The 18,017-nt window shown below is 39.9% G+C and overlaps 1 protein-coding gene across 1 annotated transcript in view; it reads left to right on the top strand.

Annotated features, from left to right (window-relative positions):
- The window catches only part of LOC128636413 (myoferlin-like), a 276,260-nt gene that overhangs the window by 212,784 nt on the left and 45,459 nt on the right, over positions 1 to 18,017 (top strand). Inside the window, 7 exon segments of the mRNA XM_053689430.1 lie at positions 232 to 323; positions 905 to 1,075; positions 1,737 to 1,885; positions 6,022 to 6,081; positions 6,084 to 6,157; positions 10,490 to 10,578; positions 10,763 to 10,858. Coding sequence (XP_053545405.1) covers positions 232 to 323; positions 905 to 1,075; positions 1,737 to 1,885; positions 6,022 to 6,081; positions 6,084 to 6,157; positions 10,490 to 10,578; positions 10,763 to 10,858 — 731 coding nt within the window.

Below are 18,017 nucleotides of genomic sequence, written 5' to 3'. Positions count from 1 at the left end.
AGTTGGCTAAGCCTCCGAAAGGTAAGTATTTTAACAAAACCCCTGCAATGTAAATGTTCATGAATGAAAGTGCCCCTTTTTTTAATACTATTTTTAAAAAACGGGCACTCATTCATGAAAATGTACATTCATTTTAATAGCATTACTTTCAGAAAAATGTAGTGGGAAGCTTATGTGTGTTGCAATTTATTGTCAGGATTGCTTTATAAACTTAGACTCTTCTTTTGATAGTGTGACAGTTATCTGAAGATCTCACTGGGGGACAAGAAGTTCGACACGAGAAAGAACTACGTACCAGGGAGCTTAAATCCTGTATTTGGCAAGTAAGTGTCAATTGTCCATTACCTATTGGCTAGTTTTGTTTTAACTAGGGAATCAACAAAAACAAATGAACAATTATCACCTTTATTTGATTGCATTTAGTATGAAAACTGTAAAAGTTACATCAATACCTTAATAAATTTGATCCATTGTCATAAATTACTGTTAAATTATTTGGTTGTGCTGCAGAACAGAATTAACAAGAAGGCCAACAAGGCACCTGAATAGGACCCCATTTAAACAGGGGACCCACTTTTAAAATAAAATATTCGTAATCAAGTTACAAGACTGGTTACAGCATCTGTAACCCAAGCCCAGGGCCCGTTGTATTTGCTGTTTACTAACTAAAAACCCTGCTGCACATCCTCAAGATTCAGTAAATATATTTCCTGCTTTAGTGTCTATATATAGAAAATGATTAAGGGAAAACCCATTTGAAACAGGAAAATATAATCATGTTTATGCTGTTCTGTCCTGAACACAATAACATTTAGAGCATTTGGTACTAAAGTGTCACAGAATTAGCAATTGTAATTTTCAGGCTAAATGGTACAAACATTAACTTTTACTATTTTCTTGATAGCTTGTTTGAGATACCGTGCACCATCCCCCTGGTGTCTAAATTGAAAATCACACTAATGGATTATGATATAATAACAGCAGACGATAAGATAGGAGAGACCTGCATTGATCTAGAAGACCGGCTTCTCTCTTGCTTTGGAGCTAACTGTGGGATCCCACAATCCTACAGTGTGTAAGTAGCTGTTTTACAAATAGCATTAGTAGCCAGATATATAGATATATTTTTGTATGCCAAATCCAGATATTTATGTACAAATCCACAGCCAAATACACTAACCATTCACAATATATAAAGTAACATGGTGCCCAGATAACTAATAGACCATAACCACCGGAACAATATGAATTTTCCCATTAAAGAGATATTAAACAGTGCTCCTTTGGTAAAGAAAAAAATATGTTAAATCAAAATGAACATAAAAAGAAACAGATTGTGTAAAACAAAAACGGCAAACAACTTACTTGTTTTCTTGCAATGTAGCCCCTTCCCTGCAGTGTGGTAAGACTGGAACATTTTTGAAATTTAAGTTTCATTCATTCCAGTTCTGAGCATGAGAAAATCTGACTCCCTGTTTATATAGTCTGTTCACTTAATACTAAAACAACTTGAAAATGTTATGACATAATGCTTGATAAGCTTCCTGTAGAGACCACAGCCTCCTTGTAGGGTTGTGACAGGAAGTAATGGACACACACACATATATATATATATATATATATATATATATATATATATATATACACTCTTTTTTTTATTTTTTTTTATTTACAACAATCTACTGAATGTTGCTTACAGAAGTAAATTTAAGACTGTGTTTTCCTGTCTATTACAGGTCAGGTCCTAATATATGGAGACATCAGTTACTTCCCTCCCAGCTGCTCACCAACATCTGCAGCGTAAAGAGATTGGGCCCTCCAAAGATCTCGGAGTCTGGGGAGAGAATCACCATTGGCAACATCACAACTATGTTGTCCGAGTTCGGTAAGGATTGTTGCTAGTTGTTCTCACTAACGGCTCAACTCAAGAAATCAAACTTCATTTTACTCAGCAGCACTGTATATTCTTAGGGACAAAGTAACAGAGCTGGACTAATTAGATTAAGCCATTAGTCATTTCTTTACTGAAATTATAATTGTGATCAACGTGGTAGCACAAATTTGTCTATAAATTATGATTGTCCTGCACTTTTTATGTATAAATGCATTTAAGCAATTTGCAATATAGTAGTGTAGGTTATGAGCCCATTTGCCAGTAGTGGGTAGGTTATAAAAGTCTTATTAATTTTTATTACATTAAGGTGACCTACACTTTAGAAAGCAGAGCTTTAATATTCAGAGTGAGGGATATGCACTATCCTATTATAGTGCATATCTGACAGCAGTGGCCTAGATTACCTAGATTACAAGTGGAGCACAACAACATTAGCGTTATTGAGCATTAAAACCATGCAAGTAAAATCCATAGCACTCATATTTTTGTGCTCATATTACAAGTTGGAAGTAAAAAGTTTGTGCTTTAGCAAAAGGTTCAGGTAGACTAATATCTGGCAGACGGATAGCGCAGCCACGTATGGAGCTTGAAGCCACGCGTTTCTGGCGAGCCTTTAGGCTCACCAGAAACACCAGTTATGAAGCAGCGGTCTAAAGACCGGTGCTGCATAACCTGTCCGCCTGCTCTGAGGAGGCGGACAAACATTGCCGCAATTCAACCCGATCAAATACGATCGGGTTGATTGACACCCCCCTGCTAGCGGCCGATTGGTTCACAAGAGCTGCTGGTGCAATGCTTAATGCGGAGAGCGTATTGCTCTCCGCATTCAGCGAAGTCTGTCAGACATTATCCGCACTGTCGGTTCATGTCCGACAGGCCTTTCATAAATAGGCCCCATGTTCTTCACTTAGAAGAAAATGTTAACTTTTATTTTTATTTTAAATATAATTATAAATCTATTAAATATATCTACACATATAAATATATGTACACATATATAGCAATATATGAAATACACACATACAAATATATACACATACATATATACATTTGAGCCCTTCCCAGTCAAACACTTTAACATATACAATATCCTTTTTAAGCACATCTAATCCATTTATTTCAATAATAAACATACACCTAGATTACGAGTTTTGCGTTACAGTTTTAACGAGTCTTGCCGGTATAGCTATACCACAAGCATTTTAGCTTGTAACGCAACGTCAATCCTGCACTCAAAAAAATTATGTTTTTGCGTGGGCTTTCCATAGCGCCGGTATTACAGGTTGAGCGATAAGGCTAAAATGCTTGCGTTACAGCCTATACCGACACAATCTGTTCCTCTATCTGAGACCAGTAGTTATAAGTTTTGCGCAACAAAACAGTTACACAAAACTCATAACTAAACTGTTACAAAGTACACTAACACCTATAAACTACCTATTAACCCCTAATCTGCCGCTCCCGACAACGCCGACACTAATAAAAGTTATTAACCCCTATTCCGCCGCTCCCCGACATTGCCACCACTAAATAAAGTTATTAACCACTAAACCTCTGGCCTCCCACATCACCACCACTAAATAAACCTATTAACCCCTAAACCGCAAGTCCCCCACATTGCAAAACACTAAATTAAACTATTAACCCCAAAACCTAACACCCCCCTAACTTTTAATTAAAATTACAATATAACTATCTTTAAATAAATAAAAACTTACCTGTGAGATAAAAAAAAAACTTACGCCTAGATTTAGAGTTTGGCGTTAGCCGTCAAAAGCAGTGTTAAGGGCTCCTAACGCTGCTTTTTACCACCCGCTGGTATTTAGAGTCAGTCAGGAAAGGGTCTAACGCTCACTTCCTCACCGCAAATTTTCCATACCGCAGATCCCCTTACGTCAATTGCGTATCCTATCTTTTCAATGGGATCTTCCTAACGCTGGTATTTAGAGTCTTGGCTGAAGTGAGCGGTAGAGCCTCTACCGACAAGACTCCAGCCGCAAAAAAGTCAGTAGTTAAGAGCTTTATGGGCTAACGCCGGTTTATAAAGCTCTTAACTACTGTGCTCTAAAGTACACTAACACCCATAAACTACCTATGTACCCCTAAACCTAGGTCCCCCCACATCGCCGCCACTATAATAATTTTTTTTAACCCCTAATCTGCCGACCATACACTGCCACCACCTACATTATACATATAAACCCCTAATCTGCTGCCCCTAACATCGCCGACACCTACATAATATTTATTAACCCCTAAACTGCCCCCCCAACGTCGCCGCTACCTAACTACACTTATTAACCCCTAATCTGCTGACCGAAGCTCGCCGCTACTCTAATAAATGTATTAACCCCTAAACCGCCTCACTCCCGCCTCAAAAACCCTATAATAAATAGTATTAACCCCTAATCTGCCCTCCCTAACATCGCCGACACCTAACTTCAAGTATTAACCCCTAATCTGGCGACCGGACCTCGCCGCTACTCTAATAAATGTATTAACCCCTAAAGCTAAGTCTAACCCTAACACCCCCCTAAGTTAAATATAATTTTATTCTAACTAAATAAATTAACTCTTATTAAATAAAGTATTCCTATTTAAAGCTAAATACTTACCTGTAAAATAAACCCTAAACTAGCTACAATATAACGAATAATTATATTGTAGCTATTTTAGGATTTATATTTATTTTACAGGCAACTTTGTATTTATTTTAACTAGGTACAATAGCTATTAAATAGTTATTTACTATTTAATAGCTACCTAGGTAAAATAATTACAAAATTACCTGTAAAATAAATCCTAACCTAAGTTACAATTAAACCTAACACTACACTATCAATAAATAAATTAAATCAATTAACTACAAGTACCTACAACTAAATAAACTAAACTAAATTACAAAAAAACAAACACTAAATTACAAAAAATAAAAAAAGTTTACAAGAATTTTAAGCTAATTACACCTACTCTAAGCCCCCTAATAAAATAACAAAGCCCCCCAAAATAAAAAAAGTTAACAGCTCTATTACCTTACCAGCCCTTAAAAGGGCTTTTTGCGGGGCATGCCCCAAAGAAATCAGCTCTTTTGCCTGTAAAAAAAAATACAATACCACCCCCAACATTACAACCCACCACCCACATACCCCTACTCTAACCCAAACCCCCCTTAAATAAACCTAACACTACCCCCCTGAAGATCATCCGGACCGGTAGACATCTTCATCCAAGCAGAATCTTCTATCTTCATCCGGAGCGGAGCGGAGCCATCTTCTTCCAGCTGACGCGGATCCATCCTCTTCTACCGACACCTACTCGCCGAATGAAGGTTCCTTTAAATGACGTCATCCAAGATGGCGTCCCTCGAATTCCGATTGGCTGATAGGATTCTATCAGCCAATCGGAATTAAGGTAGGAAAAATCTGATTGGCTGATTGAATCAGCCAATCAGATTCAAGTTCAATCGGATTGGCTGATCCAATCAGCCAATCAGATTGAGCTCACATTCTATTGGCTGTTCCGATCAGCCAATAGAATGCGAGCTCAATCTGATTGGCGAGCTGCACTGTGTATAATGGCACGATCGGGCCGGGCTGTGACTATACAGCTGGCCCGATGCGCTGTGTGAAAAAAACAGACTCTGAATAGCACAGAGAGCGGGTCTGAAAAACTCATTTTTTTTAAAAAAATCAAAGTGAATATTAGGTTTTACAAAGATAAGGCTAATATAATGTACTATGTGCAGAATTATATAAGATTATTTTTGAGGTTTACTGACACTTTAAATAAGCTGTAGATTTTGTTTTCTGATAAATTTAAATTTCTTTCATTTACTTCTGTATCATGTGACAGCCATCAGCAAATCACAGACTTCTATACGTATACACTGTGAACTATTGCACATGCTCAGCAGATGCTAATGTCTCAGAAAGTGTTTTTTATGTTTATGCTCTATCTGTTTAATGAAATACATTGTTTTTTTCTTTAGTGTTCCTGTAATCTATCATGATCTGATGGTTATGATTTTGTCATTATTGTAATAATTATATGATTAGTGTATATGGCATATTGCAAAATAATGACTATTTGACATTTTAATTAAGCTCTCTCTTCATTTACATCCTTAGAAACAAGACCTAAACCTAGCAATTTGGGACCTCCCCAAGAACGCCATTCATTGTACATCCTCGTAAAATGGGCCAAGTACCGGAGCACGTGGAGACCCGGTCTCTATATCATCAACTGAGACCGGGAATCGAACAGGTAAGATTAGGGGAGGAACTGGGCAATTCTGGTAGAATCTATTCCCAGCAAAGAGATGTCCGATACTAAGGGCTCCATGTACTAAGCGGCGGGCGGACAGCTTCTCAACTGGCGAAGCTTTCCGCCCGCCTTCGCTACACACGGGCAGCGGATCTGTTGATCCACTTGCCCGTATGTATCATTACACACTCATCGGAGTGTGTAATGCCCGCCCCTTCATTCGTGCGACTGAAGGGGCTGTCAATCACCAAGAGCGAGCGAGCTCTCTGTGATTTTCCCTCGCCACCTCAGAGGTGGCGTAGGGTGTAAGAAGCAGCGGTCTAATGACTGCTGCTTCTTACATTGCGGGAAGCAGGCTTGCATATACGAACCTGCCCCGCAAGAGCTCCGGAGCAGTTTAAGATGTGTCTAAGATAAATAAAAGCTCAGACACAGTCATCATAATATTTTAAGATACCTTTATAACTTACATGGACAGTAAAGTGAAAATGTCATTTAAATGGATTGGATGGAGACATTTTAAGCAACTTTCCCGTTTACTTCTGTTATCAATTTTGTTATTTCTCTTAATATCCTTTGTTTAGAGTAAACCTAGCAAAGCTGATAGTAGCTCAGGGGCGTGCACGTGTCTACAGCAGTCTATGGCAGCAGTGTTTGCAACTACTCCTGAGCTCACTTAGGATTACTCTTTAAAGGGACAGTCTACAGCAGAATTTTTATTGTTTTAAAAGATAGATAATCCCTTTATTACCCATTCCTCAGTTTTGCAAAACCAACACAGTTATAATAATATACTTTTAACCTCTGTGATTATCTTGTATCTAAGCCTCTGCAAACTGCCCCTTTATTTCAGTTATTTTGACAGACTTGCAGTCTAGCCAATCAGTGCCTGCTCCCAGATAACTTCACGTGAATGAGAACAGTGTTATCTATATGAAATACGTGAACTAACACCCTCTAGTGGTGAAAAACTGTTAAAATGCATTCTGAAAAGAGGTGGCCTTCAAGGTCTAAGAAATTAGCATATGAACCTCCTAGGTTAAGCTTTCAACTAAGAATACCAAGAGAACAAAGGAAAATTGGTGATAAAAGTAAATTGGAAAAGTGTTTAAAATTGCATGCTCTATCCAAGCCATTAAGTTTAATGTTTACTTTAATGTCCCTTTAAAGAGTAATCCTAGGTAAGCTCAGGAGCATGCATGTGTCCTTAACCATCTGACAGCAGTGTTTAAAGCAATGTTATACATAGTTGCAAACACAGCTGCCATAGAATGCTGTGGCAGCAGTTTGCAAACATGTACAGTGAGGGAAAAAACTATTTGATCCCCTGCTGATTTTGTACTTTTGTCCACTGACAAAGAAATGATCAGTCTATAATTTTAATGGTAGCTTTATTTGAACAGTGAGAGACAGAATAACAACAACAAAATCCACAAAAAAACGCATTTCAAAAAAGTTATAAATTGATTTAAATTTTAATGAGTGAAATAAGTATTTGATCCCCTATCAATCAACAAGATTTCTGGCTCCCAGGTGTCTTTTATACAGGTAACGAGCTGAGATTAAAGGGAGTGCTCCTAATCTCAGCTTGTTACCTGTATAAAAGACACGTTCGCAGATGCAATCAATCAATCAGATTCCAAACTCTCCACCATGGCAAAGACCAAAGAGCTGACCAAGGATGTCAGAGACAAGATTGTAGACCTACACAAGGCTGGAATGGACTACAAGACCATCGCCAAGCAGCTTGGTGAGAAGGTGACAACAGTTAGTGCGATTATTCGCAAATGGAAGAAACACAAAATAACTGTCAATCTCCCTTGGTCTGGGGCTCCATGCAAGATCTCACCTCGTGGAGTTTTAATGATCATGAGAACAGTGAGGAATCAGCCCAGAACTACACGGGAAGATCTTGTCAATGATCTCTAAGCAGCTGGGACCATAGTCAACAAGAAGACAATTGGTAACACACTATGCTGCGAAGGACTGAAATCCTGCAGCGCCCGCAAGGTCCCCCTGCTCAAGAAAGTACATGTACAGGGCCATCTGAAGTTTGCCAATGAACATCTGAATGATTTAGAGGAGAACTGGGTGAAAGTGTTGTGGTCAGATAAGACCAAAATTGAGCTCTTCATCAACTCAACTCGCCATGTTTGGTGGAGGAGGAATAAAGCCTATGACCCCAAGAACACCATCCCCACCGTCAAACATGGAGGTGGAAACATTATGCTTTGGGGTTGTTTTTCTGCTAAGAGGACAGGACAACGTCACTGCATGAAAGGGACGATGGACGGGGCCATGTACCATCAAATCTTGTGTGAGAACCTCCTTCCCTCAGCCAGGGCATTAAAAATGGGTCGTGGATGGGTATTCCAGCATGACAATGACCCAAAATACACAGCCAAGGCAACAAAGGAGTGGCTCAAGAAGAAGCACATTAAGCTCCTGGAGTGGACTAGCCAGTCTCCAGAAATTAATCCTATAGAAAATCTGTGGAGGGAGCTGAAGATTTGAGTTGCCAAACGTCAGACTCGAAACCTTAATGACTTGGAGAGGATCTGCAAAAAAGAAGTGGGACAAAATCCCTCCTGAGATGTGTGCAAACCTGGTGGTCAACTACAAGAAATGTCTGACCTCTGTGATTGCCAACAAGGATTTTGCCACCAAGTACTAAGTCATGTTTTGCAAAGGGGTCAAATACTTATTTTACTCATTAAAATGCAAATCTATTTATAACTCACTTAAATGTTTATCTAACAGATTGCTTTACCCCCTGCAATCTGGCTTTTGTCCCCAACACTCAACTGAGACTGTCCTCACCAAGGTTACTAACGATCTTCTTCCTGCAAAAAACAATGGCCACTATTCTATACTTATCTTACTTGACCTGTCTGCCGCCTTTGAAACTGTTGACCATCCCCTCCGCCTACGGACTCTCAGCTCCCTTCGGCTCTGTGACATTGCCCTCTCCTGGATCCACTCTTATCTCTCTAATAGGTCCTTTTCTGTCTCATTTGCTGGCGACTCCTCCTCTCCATTGCCTCTGTCTGTAGGAGTACCTCAAGGCTCTGTTCTAGGCCCTCTACTCTTCTCTATTTATACTTCCTCACTGGGTAAACTTATCAGTAGCTATGGCTTCACCTCTATGCTGATGATACTCAGATCTACCCATCCACCCCTGCACTCTCTCCTTCTGTCCTTTCCCACATCAGCGACTGCTTATCTGGCATTTCTTCCTGGATGGCCTCTCACCACCTAAAAATCAACATGTCCAAGACTGAGCTTCTTCTAATCTCCCCATCTAATTCTACTCCAGTTTCTAACTTTACTATCACTGTTGGTGACACCACTATCTCCCCATCACCCCAAGTCCGCTGCCTAGGAGTTACACTTGACTCCAATCTGTCCTTCATACCCCACATCCAATCGCTCTCTTCATCCTCTCGCAACCACCTACGTAATATCTCCAAAATTCGTCCTTTTCTCAGTGCTGAAACTACTAAACAGCTAATTAATTCCCTAGTAATTTCCTGGCTTGACTACTGTAACAACCTACTAACTGGCCTTCCTCTCTCCCGCCTCTCCCCTCTTCAATCCATCCTAAATGCCTCTGCTAGGATAATCCACCTCTCCCGACGCTCTGTATCCGCTGCACCCCTCTGTGAGTCTCTTCACTGCCTCCCCATTCACAGCAGAATTAAATTCAAAATTCTCACTCTGACCTACAAAGCCCTTACCAATGCTGCCCCCCATACCTGTCCTCACTCATCAACAAATATACTCCAGCCCGTCCCCTAAGATCCAACAACGATCTTCTCCTTGCCTCTTCTACCATCACCTCCTCTCATGCTAGACTACAGGACTTCTCTCGTGCAGCACCAACCCTCTGGAATGCACTTCCTCGAACAGTCAGACTTTCCCCCAACCTCTCCTCCTGTAAACGCTCCCTAAAGATCTTCTTGTTCAGGGAAGCCTTTCACCAAATCAGCAACTAATGAATTACACTTGCCTATTAGTTTCTCTCATCTAACTCCACACTAACATCATTCCCACCTTTGCAGTCCCCACCTCCTGTTTCTCACCCTCCTACCCATTTAGATTGTAAGTTCCTACGGGAACAGGGCTCCCAATTCCCCCTTGTTTGTTAAATTTTGTCTGGTGTCTCATATTGTACTGTCCTTTTACCTTTGTTACCCATGGACAGTGCTGCGGAATCTGTTGGCACTTTATAAATAAAGAATAATAATAAATAATAATATAGTTTTTCTTACAGTGTGATCTGTGTTTACTTAATAGCAAAGACTTGTTGAATCTATCTAAACTTAATTACAGGGAAAACTCCAGATGTTCCTTGATATCTTCCCCTATACCTTGGGACCTCCTGGACCATCTATATGCATAAGCCCAAGAGTTCCTGAAAAGTAAGTAGTGTGGCTAAATACAGTGTCCATTTTAACTATCCATTGGGTGGTATGCATGTGAAAAGAGCATCAAATAAAAAAAAAAACACATGACATAGCAAAAGACATAAATTAAGGATCAAGTGACCATCCAGGTGGTCTTATGTTCCATATGACTCACACTTTCTCCACCTTACCTGTTTAGGTATATTCTTCGTTGCATCATATGGAACACCAGCAATGTATATCTTCAGGAGAGAAGCATCTCGGGAGAACTGATGAGTGACATCTATGTAAAGGGGTAAGTCATGATGAATAAAAGCACATAAGGGAGAAGTACGCAGTCTCACAATTAAAATCTCTATTACAAAATAACACTTTCACAAATAACACACACTTTCCAAGGTCGCTTTCTACAATCAGTAACAGATTAATTGCATACCTGATTTATATTGTTTTTGCCCCATTAAGCCTGAGATGTTCTACACTGAAGTCTCGGTTCTGCTTCAGCTTTGCATTAAGAATATATTAAGAGATTTCAGGATTTTCTGTTAAGACATAAATTAAAAAAGGATTAACCTGTATGCTCCCCGTAATAGATATTAGTTGAAAAGTGTGCAAAAAAATGAACGCCTAGATTTAGAGTTCTGCGTTAGCCGTCCAAACCAGCGTTAGGGGGTCCTAACGCTGGTTTTGGCCGCCCGCTGGTATTTAGAGTCTTGTAGGTAAGGGTCTAACACTCACTTTCCAGCCGCGACTTTTCCATACCGCAGATCCCCTTACGTCAATTGCGTATCCTATCTTTTCAATGGGATCTTTCTAATGCCGGTATTTAGAGTCTTGGCTGAAGTGAGCGTTAGAACTCTAACGACAAGACTCCAGCCGCAGAAAAAAGTCAGGAGATAAGAGCTTTATAGGCTAACGCCGGTTCATAAAGCTCTTAACTACTGTGCTCTAAAGTACACTAACACCCATAAACTACCTATGCACCCCTAAACCGAGGTCCCCCCACATCGCCGCCACTCTAATAAAAATTTTAACCCCTAATCTGCCGACCGCACACCGCCGCCACATACATTATCCCTATGTACCCCTAATCTGCTGCCCCTAACATCGCCGACCCCTATATTATATTTATTACCCGCTAATCTGCCCCCCCAACGTCGCCGCTACCTACCTACACTTATTAACCCCTAATCTGCCGGCCGAACCTCGCCGCCACTATAATAAATGTATTAACCGCTAAACCACCTCACTCCGCCTCAAAAACTATAATAAATAGTATTAACCCCTAATCTGCTCTCCCTAACATCGCTGACACCTAACTTCAAGTATTAACCCCTAATCTGCTGACCGGACCTCGACGCTACTATAATAAATGTATTAAACCCTAAAGCTAAGTCTAACCCTAACACTAACACCCCCCTAAGTTAAATATAATTTTTATCTAACTAAATAAATGAACTCTTATTAAATAAATTAATCCTATTTAAAGCTAAATACTTACCTGTAAAATAAACCCTAATATAGCTACAATATAAATAATAATTATATTGTAGCTATTTTAGGATTTATATTTATTTTACAGGCAGCTTTGTATTTATTTTAACTAGGTACAATAGCTATTAAATATTTATTTACTATTTAATAGCTACCTAGTTAAAATAATTACAAAATTACCTGTAAAATAAACCTAAGTTACAATTAAACCTAACACTACACTATCAATAAATTAATTAACTAATCTATCTACAATTATCTACAATTAAATCAACTAAACTAAATTACCAAAAAAAAAACCCACTAAATTACAACAAAAAAAAAGATTACAAGAATTTTAAGCTAATTACGCCTACTCTAAGCCCCCTAAAAAAATAACAAAGCCCCCCAAAATAAAAAAATGCCCTACCCTATTCTAAAATAATAATTTAACAGCTCTTTTACCTTACCAGCCTTTAAAAGGGCCTTTTGCGGGGCATGCCCCAAAGAAAACAGCTCTTTTGCATTTAAATAAACATACAATACCCCCCCCAACATTACAACCCACCACCCACATACCCCTAATCTAACCCAAACCCCCCTTAAAAAAACCTAACACTAAGCCCCTGAAGATCTCCCTACCTTATCTTCACCACGCCGGGTATCACCGATCTGTCCAGAAGAGGGTCCGAAGTCTTCATCCTATCCGGCAAGAAGAGGTCCAGAAGAGGCTCTGAAGTCTTCATCCTATCCGGCAAGAAGAGGACATCCGGACCGGTAGACATCTTCATCCAGGCGGCATCTTCTATCTTCTTCCATCCGGCGCAGAGCGGCACTATCTTGAAGCAGCCGACGCGGATCCATCCTCTTCTTCCGGCGACTCCCGACGAATGAACGTTCCTTTAAGTGACGTCATCCAAGATGGCGTCCCTCGAATTCCGATTGGCTGATAGGATTCTATCAGCCAATCGGAATTAAGATAGGAAAAATCTGATTGGCTGATTAAATCAGCCAATCAGATTCAAGTTCAATCGGATTGGCTGATCCAATCAGCCAATCAGATTGAGCTTGCATTCTATTGGCTGTTCCGATCAGCACAAGCACGTTTTTTAAGCTGGCCGTGTCCGTAAGCAACGCTGGTATTGAGGGTTGAAGTGGCGGTAAATATGCCTGTACGCTCCCTTTTTGGAGCCTAACGCAGCCCTTCAGAGAACTCTCAATACCAGCGTTGTTTAAAAGGTGCGGGGGGAAAAAGACACGCGTAGCTAACGCACCCCTTCTAACGCAAAACTCTAAATCTAGGCGTATGTAAAAATTTGAAATTTTAGACACACACAGGCCCATTTATCAAGCTCCGTATGGAGCTTGAAGGGCCGTGTTTCTGGCGAGTCTTCAGACTCGCCAGAAACACAAGTTATGAAGCAGCGGTCTAAAGACCGCAGCTCCATAACCCTGTCCGCCTGCTCTGAGCAGGCGGACAGGAATCGCCGGAAATCAACCCGATCGAATACGATCGGGTTGATTGACAGCTCCCTGCTGGCGGCCGATTGGCCGCGAGTCAGCAGGGGGCGGCGTTGCACCAGCAGCTCTTGTGAGCTGCTAGTGCAATGTTAAATGCGGAGAGCGTATTGCTCTCCGCATTTAGCGAGGTCTTGCGGACCTGATCCGCAGTGTCGGATCAGGTCCGCAAGCCCTTTGATAAATGGGCCCCACAATGTCATCCCTGGGGAAAAATAAGTTAATGAGAATTCAGCCTTCTCTTTAAAACTATTTAACCCTGTAAATAGAATATAAATATAAAATATAATATAGCTTATTATCCCGGGTCACTTACACTTAAAGGGATATAAAATAGTCTGTTTCATTGTAGCAAGAACGAAAAGCACTAATCTTAGAAATCATTGCAATATGCATTTTTCATCATTTAATTGGATTTTTACCTTTTATTTATTTTTATTTTTAAATGTTTTAATTATTTTGTGCATTGCTTTTTTAACTTAATTTGTGCATTGCTTTCTGTCACAGCCCTACATGAAGGCTTTGTTCTCTTCAGGAAGGTCCATCTAGTTTGATGGCATAAAACCTCTAGAGTAACATGAGCTGGTTTACTATAAAAGGAATAGACTAGATAAACCGTCAAATTTGTCCATGCTCAGAACAGGCAGAATGCAACTTAAGTCAGCTCTCTAATTTCCCTGTGTGATGTGTTTACACTGAGAATTTCTTATTTCTTTTGTGTAATTGGCAAGAGTCCATGAGCTAGTGACATATGGGATATACAATCCTACCAAGAGGGGCAAAGTTTCCCAAACCTCAAAATGCCTATAAATATACCCCTCACCACACCCACAATTCAGTTTTACAAACTTTGCCTCCTATGGAGGTGGTGAAGTAAGTTTGTGCTAAGATTTCTACGTTGACATGCGCTTCTCAGCATTTTGTGAATGTCAGAGGGATGTGAAGGGAGTATCACCTATTGAATGCAATGGTTTTCCTCACGGGAGATCTATTTCATAGGTTCTCTGTTATCGGTTGTAGAGATTCATCTCCTACCTCCCTTATTCAGATCGACAATATACTCTCATGTTCCATTACCTCTACTGATAACCGTTTTAGTACTGGTTTGGCTCTCTGCTATATGTGGATGGGTGTTTTTCGATAAGTATGTTTTCATTACTTAAGACACTCTCAGCTATGGTTTGGCACTTTATGTATTATTATAAAGTTCTAAATATATGTATTGTATTTATATTTGCCATGAGTCAGGTTTATGTATATTTCCTTTTGCAGACTATCAGTTTCATATTTGGGAAAAAATCATATTTAGGAAAATATTTTTCTTATCTGGGGTTTAGTCTTTTTTCAAATTGACTGCTTTTTTCATTAAAATTTTGCGGGCAAAATGAGGCTCGCGAAGGCGCAAAATGCCAAAGTTTATTGCATCATTCTTGGCGCGATAATTTTTTTGGCGCAAAGGTATGTCCAAATTCGTAATTTCCGGCATCTTAGTTCTTTTTACAAGGGTACCGAATAGGATTCAGAGTAAGACCTCCTGTGAGGAGATTTTTTCTCACGCATTCCAGCAAATCCAGTAAAGGCTCAGGCTTTTCTGAAGTGTGTTTCAGACCTGGAGCTTTCAGGGGTAATCTTACCAGTTCCATTTCAGGAACAGGGTCTGGGGTTTTATTCAAATCTATTCATTGTCCCAAAGAAAGAAAATTCATTCAGGCCAGTTCTGGATCTGAAAATTTTGAATCGTTATGTAAGAGTGCCAACTTTCAAAATGGTGACTATAAGGACTATTCTGCCTTTTTTTCAGCAAGAGCATTATATGTCCACAATAGACTTACAGGATGCATATCTTCATATTCTGATTCATCCAGATCATTATCAGTTTCTGAGATTCTCTTTTCTAGACAAACATTACCAATTTGTCGCTCTTTCATTTGGCCTAGCGACAGCTCCAAGAATCTTTTCAAAGGTTTTCAGTGCCCTACTCTCTGCAATCAGAGAACGGGTATTGCGGTGTTTACTTATTTGGACAATATCTTGGCACTGGTTTAGTCTTTGCATTCTGCAGAATCTCACACAAATCGACTACTGTTGTTTCTTCAAAGACATGGTTGGAGGATCAATTTACCAAAAAGTTCCTTGATTCCTCAGACAAGGGTCACCTTTTTAGGTTTCCAGATAGATTCAGTGTCCATGACTCTGTCTCTAACAGACAAGAGACGATTAAAATTGGTTTCAGCTTGTCGGAACCTTCAGTCTCAATCATTCCCTTTAGTAGCTATGTGCATGGAAGTTTTAGGTCTCATGACTGCAGCATCGGACACTATCCCCTTTGCTCATTTTCATATGAGACCTCTCCAGCTTTGTATGCTGAACCAATGCTGCAGGGATTATAAAAATATATCACAATTAATATCCTTAAATCCCAATGTTTGACTCTCTCTGACTTGGTGGTTAGATCACCATCGTATAGTTCAAGGGGCCTCTTTTGTTCGTCCAACCTGGACTGTGATCACAACAGATGCAAGTCTTTCAGGTTGGGGTGCTCTCTGGGGATCTCTGACAGCACAAGGGGTTTGGAAATTTCAAGAGCCGAAATTACCAATCAATATTTTAGAACTCTGTGCTATTTTCAGGGCTCTTCAGGTTTGGCCTCTGTTGAAGAGAGAACCGTTCATTTGTTTTCAGACAGACAATATCACAACTGTGGCATATGTCAATCATCAGGGTGAGACTCACAGTCCCCAAGCTATGAAAGAAGTATCTCGGATACTTGCTTGGGCAGAATCCAGCTCCTGTCTGATTTCTGCGGTTCATATCCCAGGTATAGACAATTGGGAAGCGTATTATCTCAGCCGTCAGACTTTATATCCGGGGGAGTGGTCGCTCCATCCAGATGTGTTTTTCAGATTGTTCAGATGTGGGGTCTTCCAGAAATGGATCTGATGGCTTCCCATCTAAACAAGAAACTACTGAGGTACCTGTCCAGGTCCAGGGATCCTCAGACGGAAGCGGTGGATGCGTTAGCAGTTCCTTGGTGTTACCAACCTGCTTATATCTTCCCACCTCTGGTTCTTCTTCCAAGAGTGGTTTCCAAGATCATTGTGGAACAATCGTTTGTGTTTCTGGTAGCTCCAGCATGGTCTTACAGGTTTTGGTATGCGGATCTTGTTCCGATGTCCAGTTGCCAACCTTGGCCACTTCCATTAAGGCCAGACCTTCTGTCTCAAGGTCCGTTTTTCCATCAGGATCTCAAATCATTAAATTTGAAGGCATGGAAATTGAACGCCTAGTGGTTAGTCATAGAGGTTTCTCTGACTCAGTGATTAATACTATGTTACAGGCTCGTAAATCTGTTTCTAGAAAGATTTATTATTGAGTTTGGAAGACTTATATTTCATGGTATTCTTCTCATAAATTCTTCTGGCATTCTTTTAGAATTCCTAGAATTTTACAGTTTCTTTAGGATGGTTTGGATAAGGGTTTGTCTGCAAGTTCCTTGAAGGGACAAATTTCTGCTCTTTCTGTTTTATTTCACAGAAAGATTGCTAAGCTTCCTGATATTCACTGTTTTGTACAGGCTTTGGTCCGTATCAAGCCTGTCATTAAATCAATCTCTCCTCTTTGGAGTCTTAATTTGGTTCTGAAGGCTTTACAGGCTCCTCCGTTTGAGCCTATGCATTCTTTGGACATTAAACTACTTTCTTGGAAAGTGTTGTTCCTTTTGGTCATCTCTTCTGCTAGAAGAGTTTCCGAATTATCTGCTCTTTCTTGTGATTCTCCTTTTCTGATTTTCCATCAGGATAAGGCAGTTTTGCGGACTTTATTTAAATTTCTTCCTAAGGTTGTGAATTCTAACATTAATAGAGAAATTGTTGTCCCTTCTTTGTGTCCTAATCCTAAGAATTCTTTGGAGAGATCCTTACATTCTTTGGATGTGGTAAGAGCTTTGAAATATTATGTTGAAGCTACTAAATATTTCAGGAAGACTTCTAGTCTATTTGTTATCTTTTCTGATTCTAGGAAAGGTCAGAAGGCTTCTGCCATTTGCTTGGCATCTTGGTTAAAGCTTTTGTTTCATCAGGCTTATTTGGAGTCGGGTCAGGCCCCGCCTCAGAGAATTACAGCTCATTCTACTAGATCAGTCTCCACTTGTGGGCTTTTAAGAATGGAGCTTCAGTTAATCAGATTTGCAAAGCGGCAACCTGGTCTTCTTTGCATACATTTACTAAATTCTACCATTTTAATGTATTTGCTTCTTCGGAAACAGATTTTGGTAGAAAAGTTTTTCAGGCAGCTGTTTCAGTTTGATTCCTCTGCTTATGTTTAAGTTTTTCTTTACATTATGAAAATAAACTTATAATTTGGGTTGTGGATTAATTTTTTTCAGTGGAAATAGGCATTTTATCCCTCCCTCTCTAGTGACTCTTCTGTGGAGTTCCACATCTTGGGTATTGCTATCCCATACG

This window comes from Bombina bombina, chromosome 7 (genome assembly GCF_027579735.1).
Source record: "Bombina bombina isolate aBomBom1 chromosome 7, aBomBom1.pri, whole genome shotgun sequence".
Taxonomy (NCBI): Eukaryota; Metazoa; Chordata; class Amphibia; order Anura; family Bombinatoridae; genus Bombina; species Bombina bombina.
The sequence above is the reverse complement of the archived record's forward strand: the minus strand, read 5'-3'. Positions and strand labels throughout refer to the sequence as shown.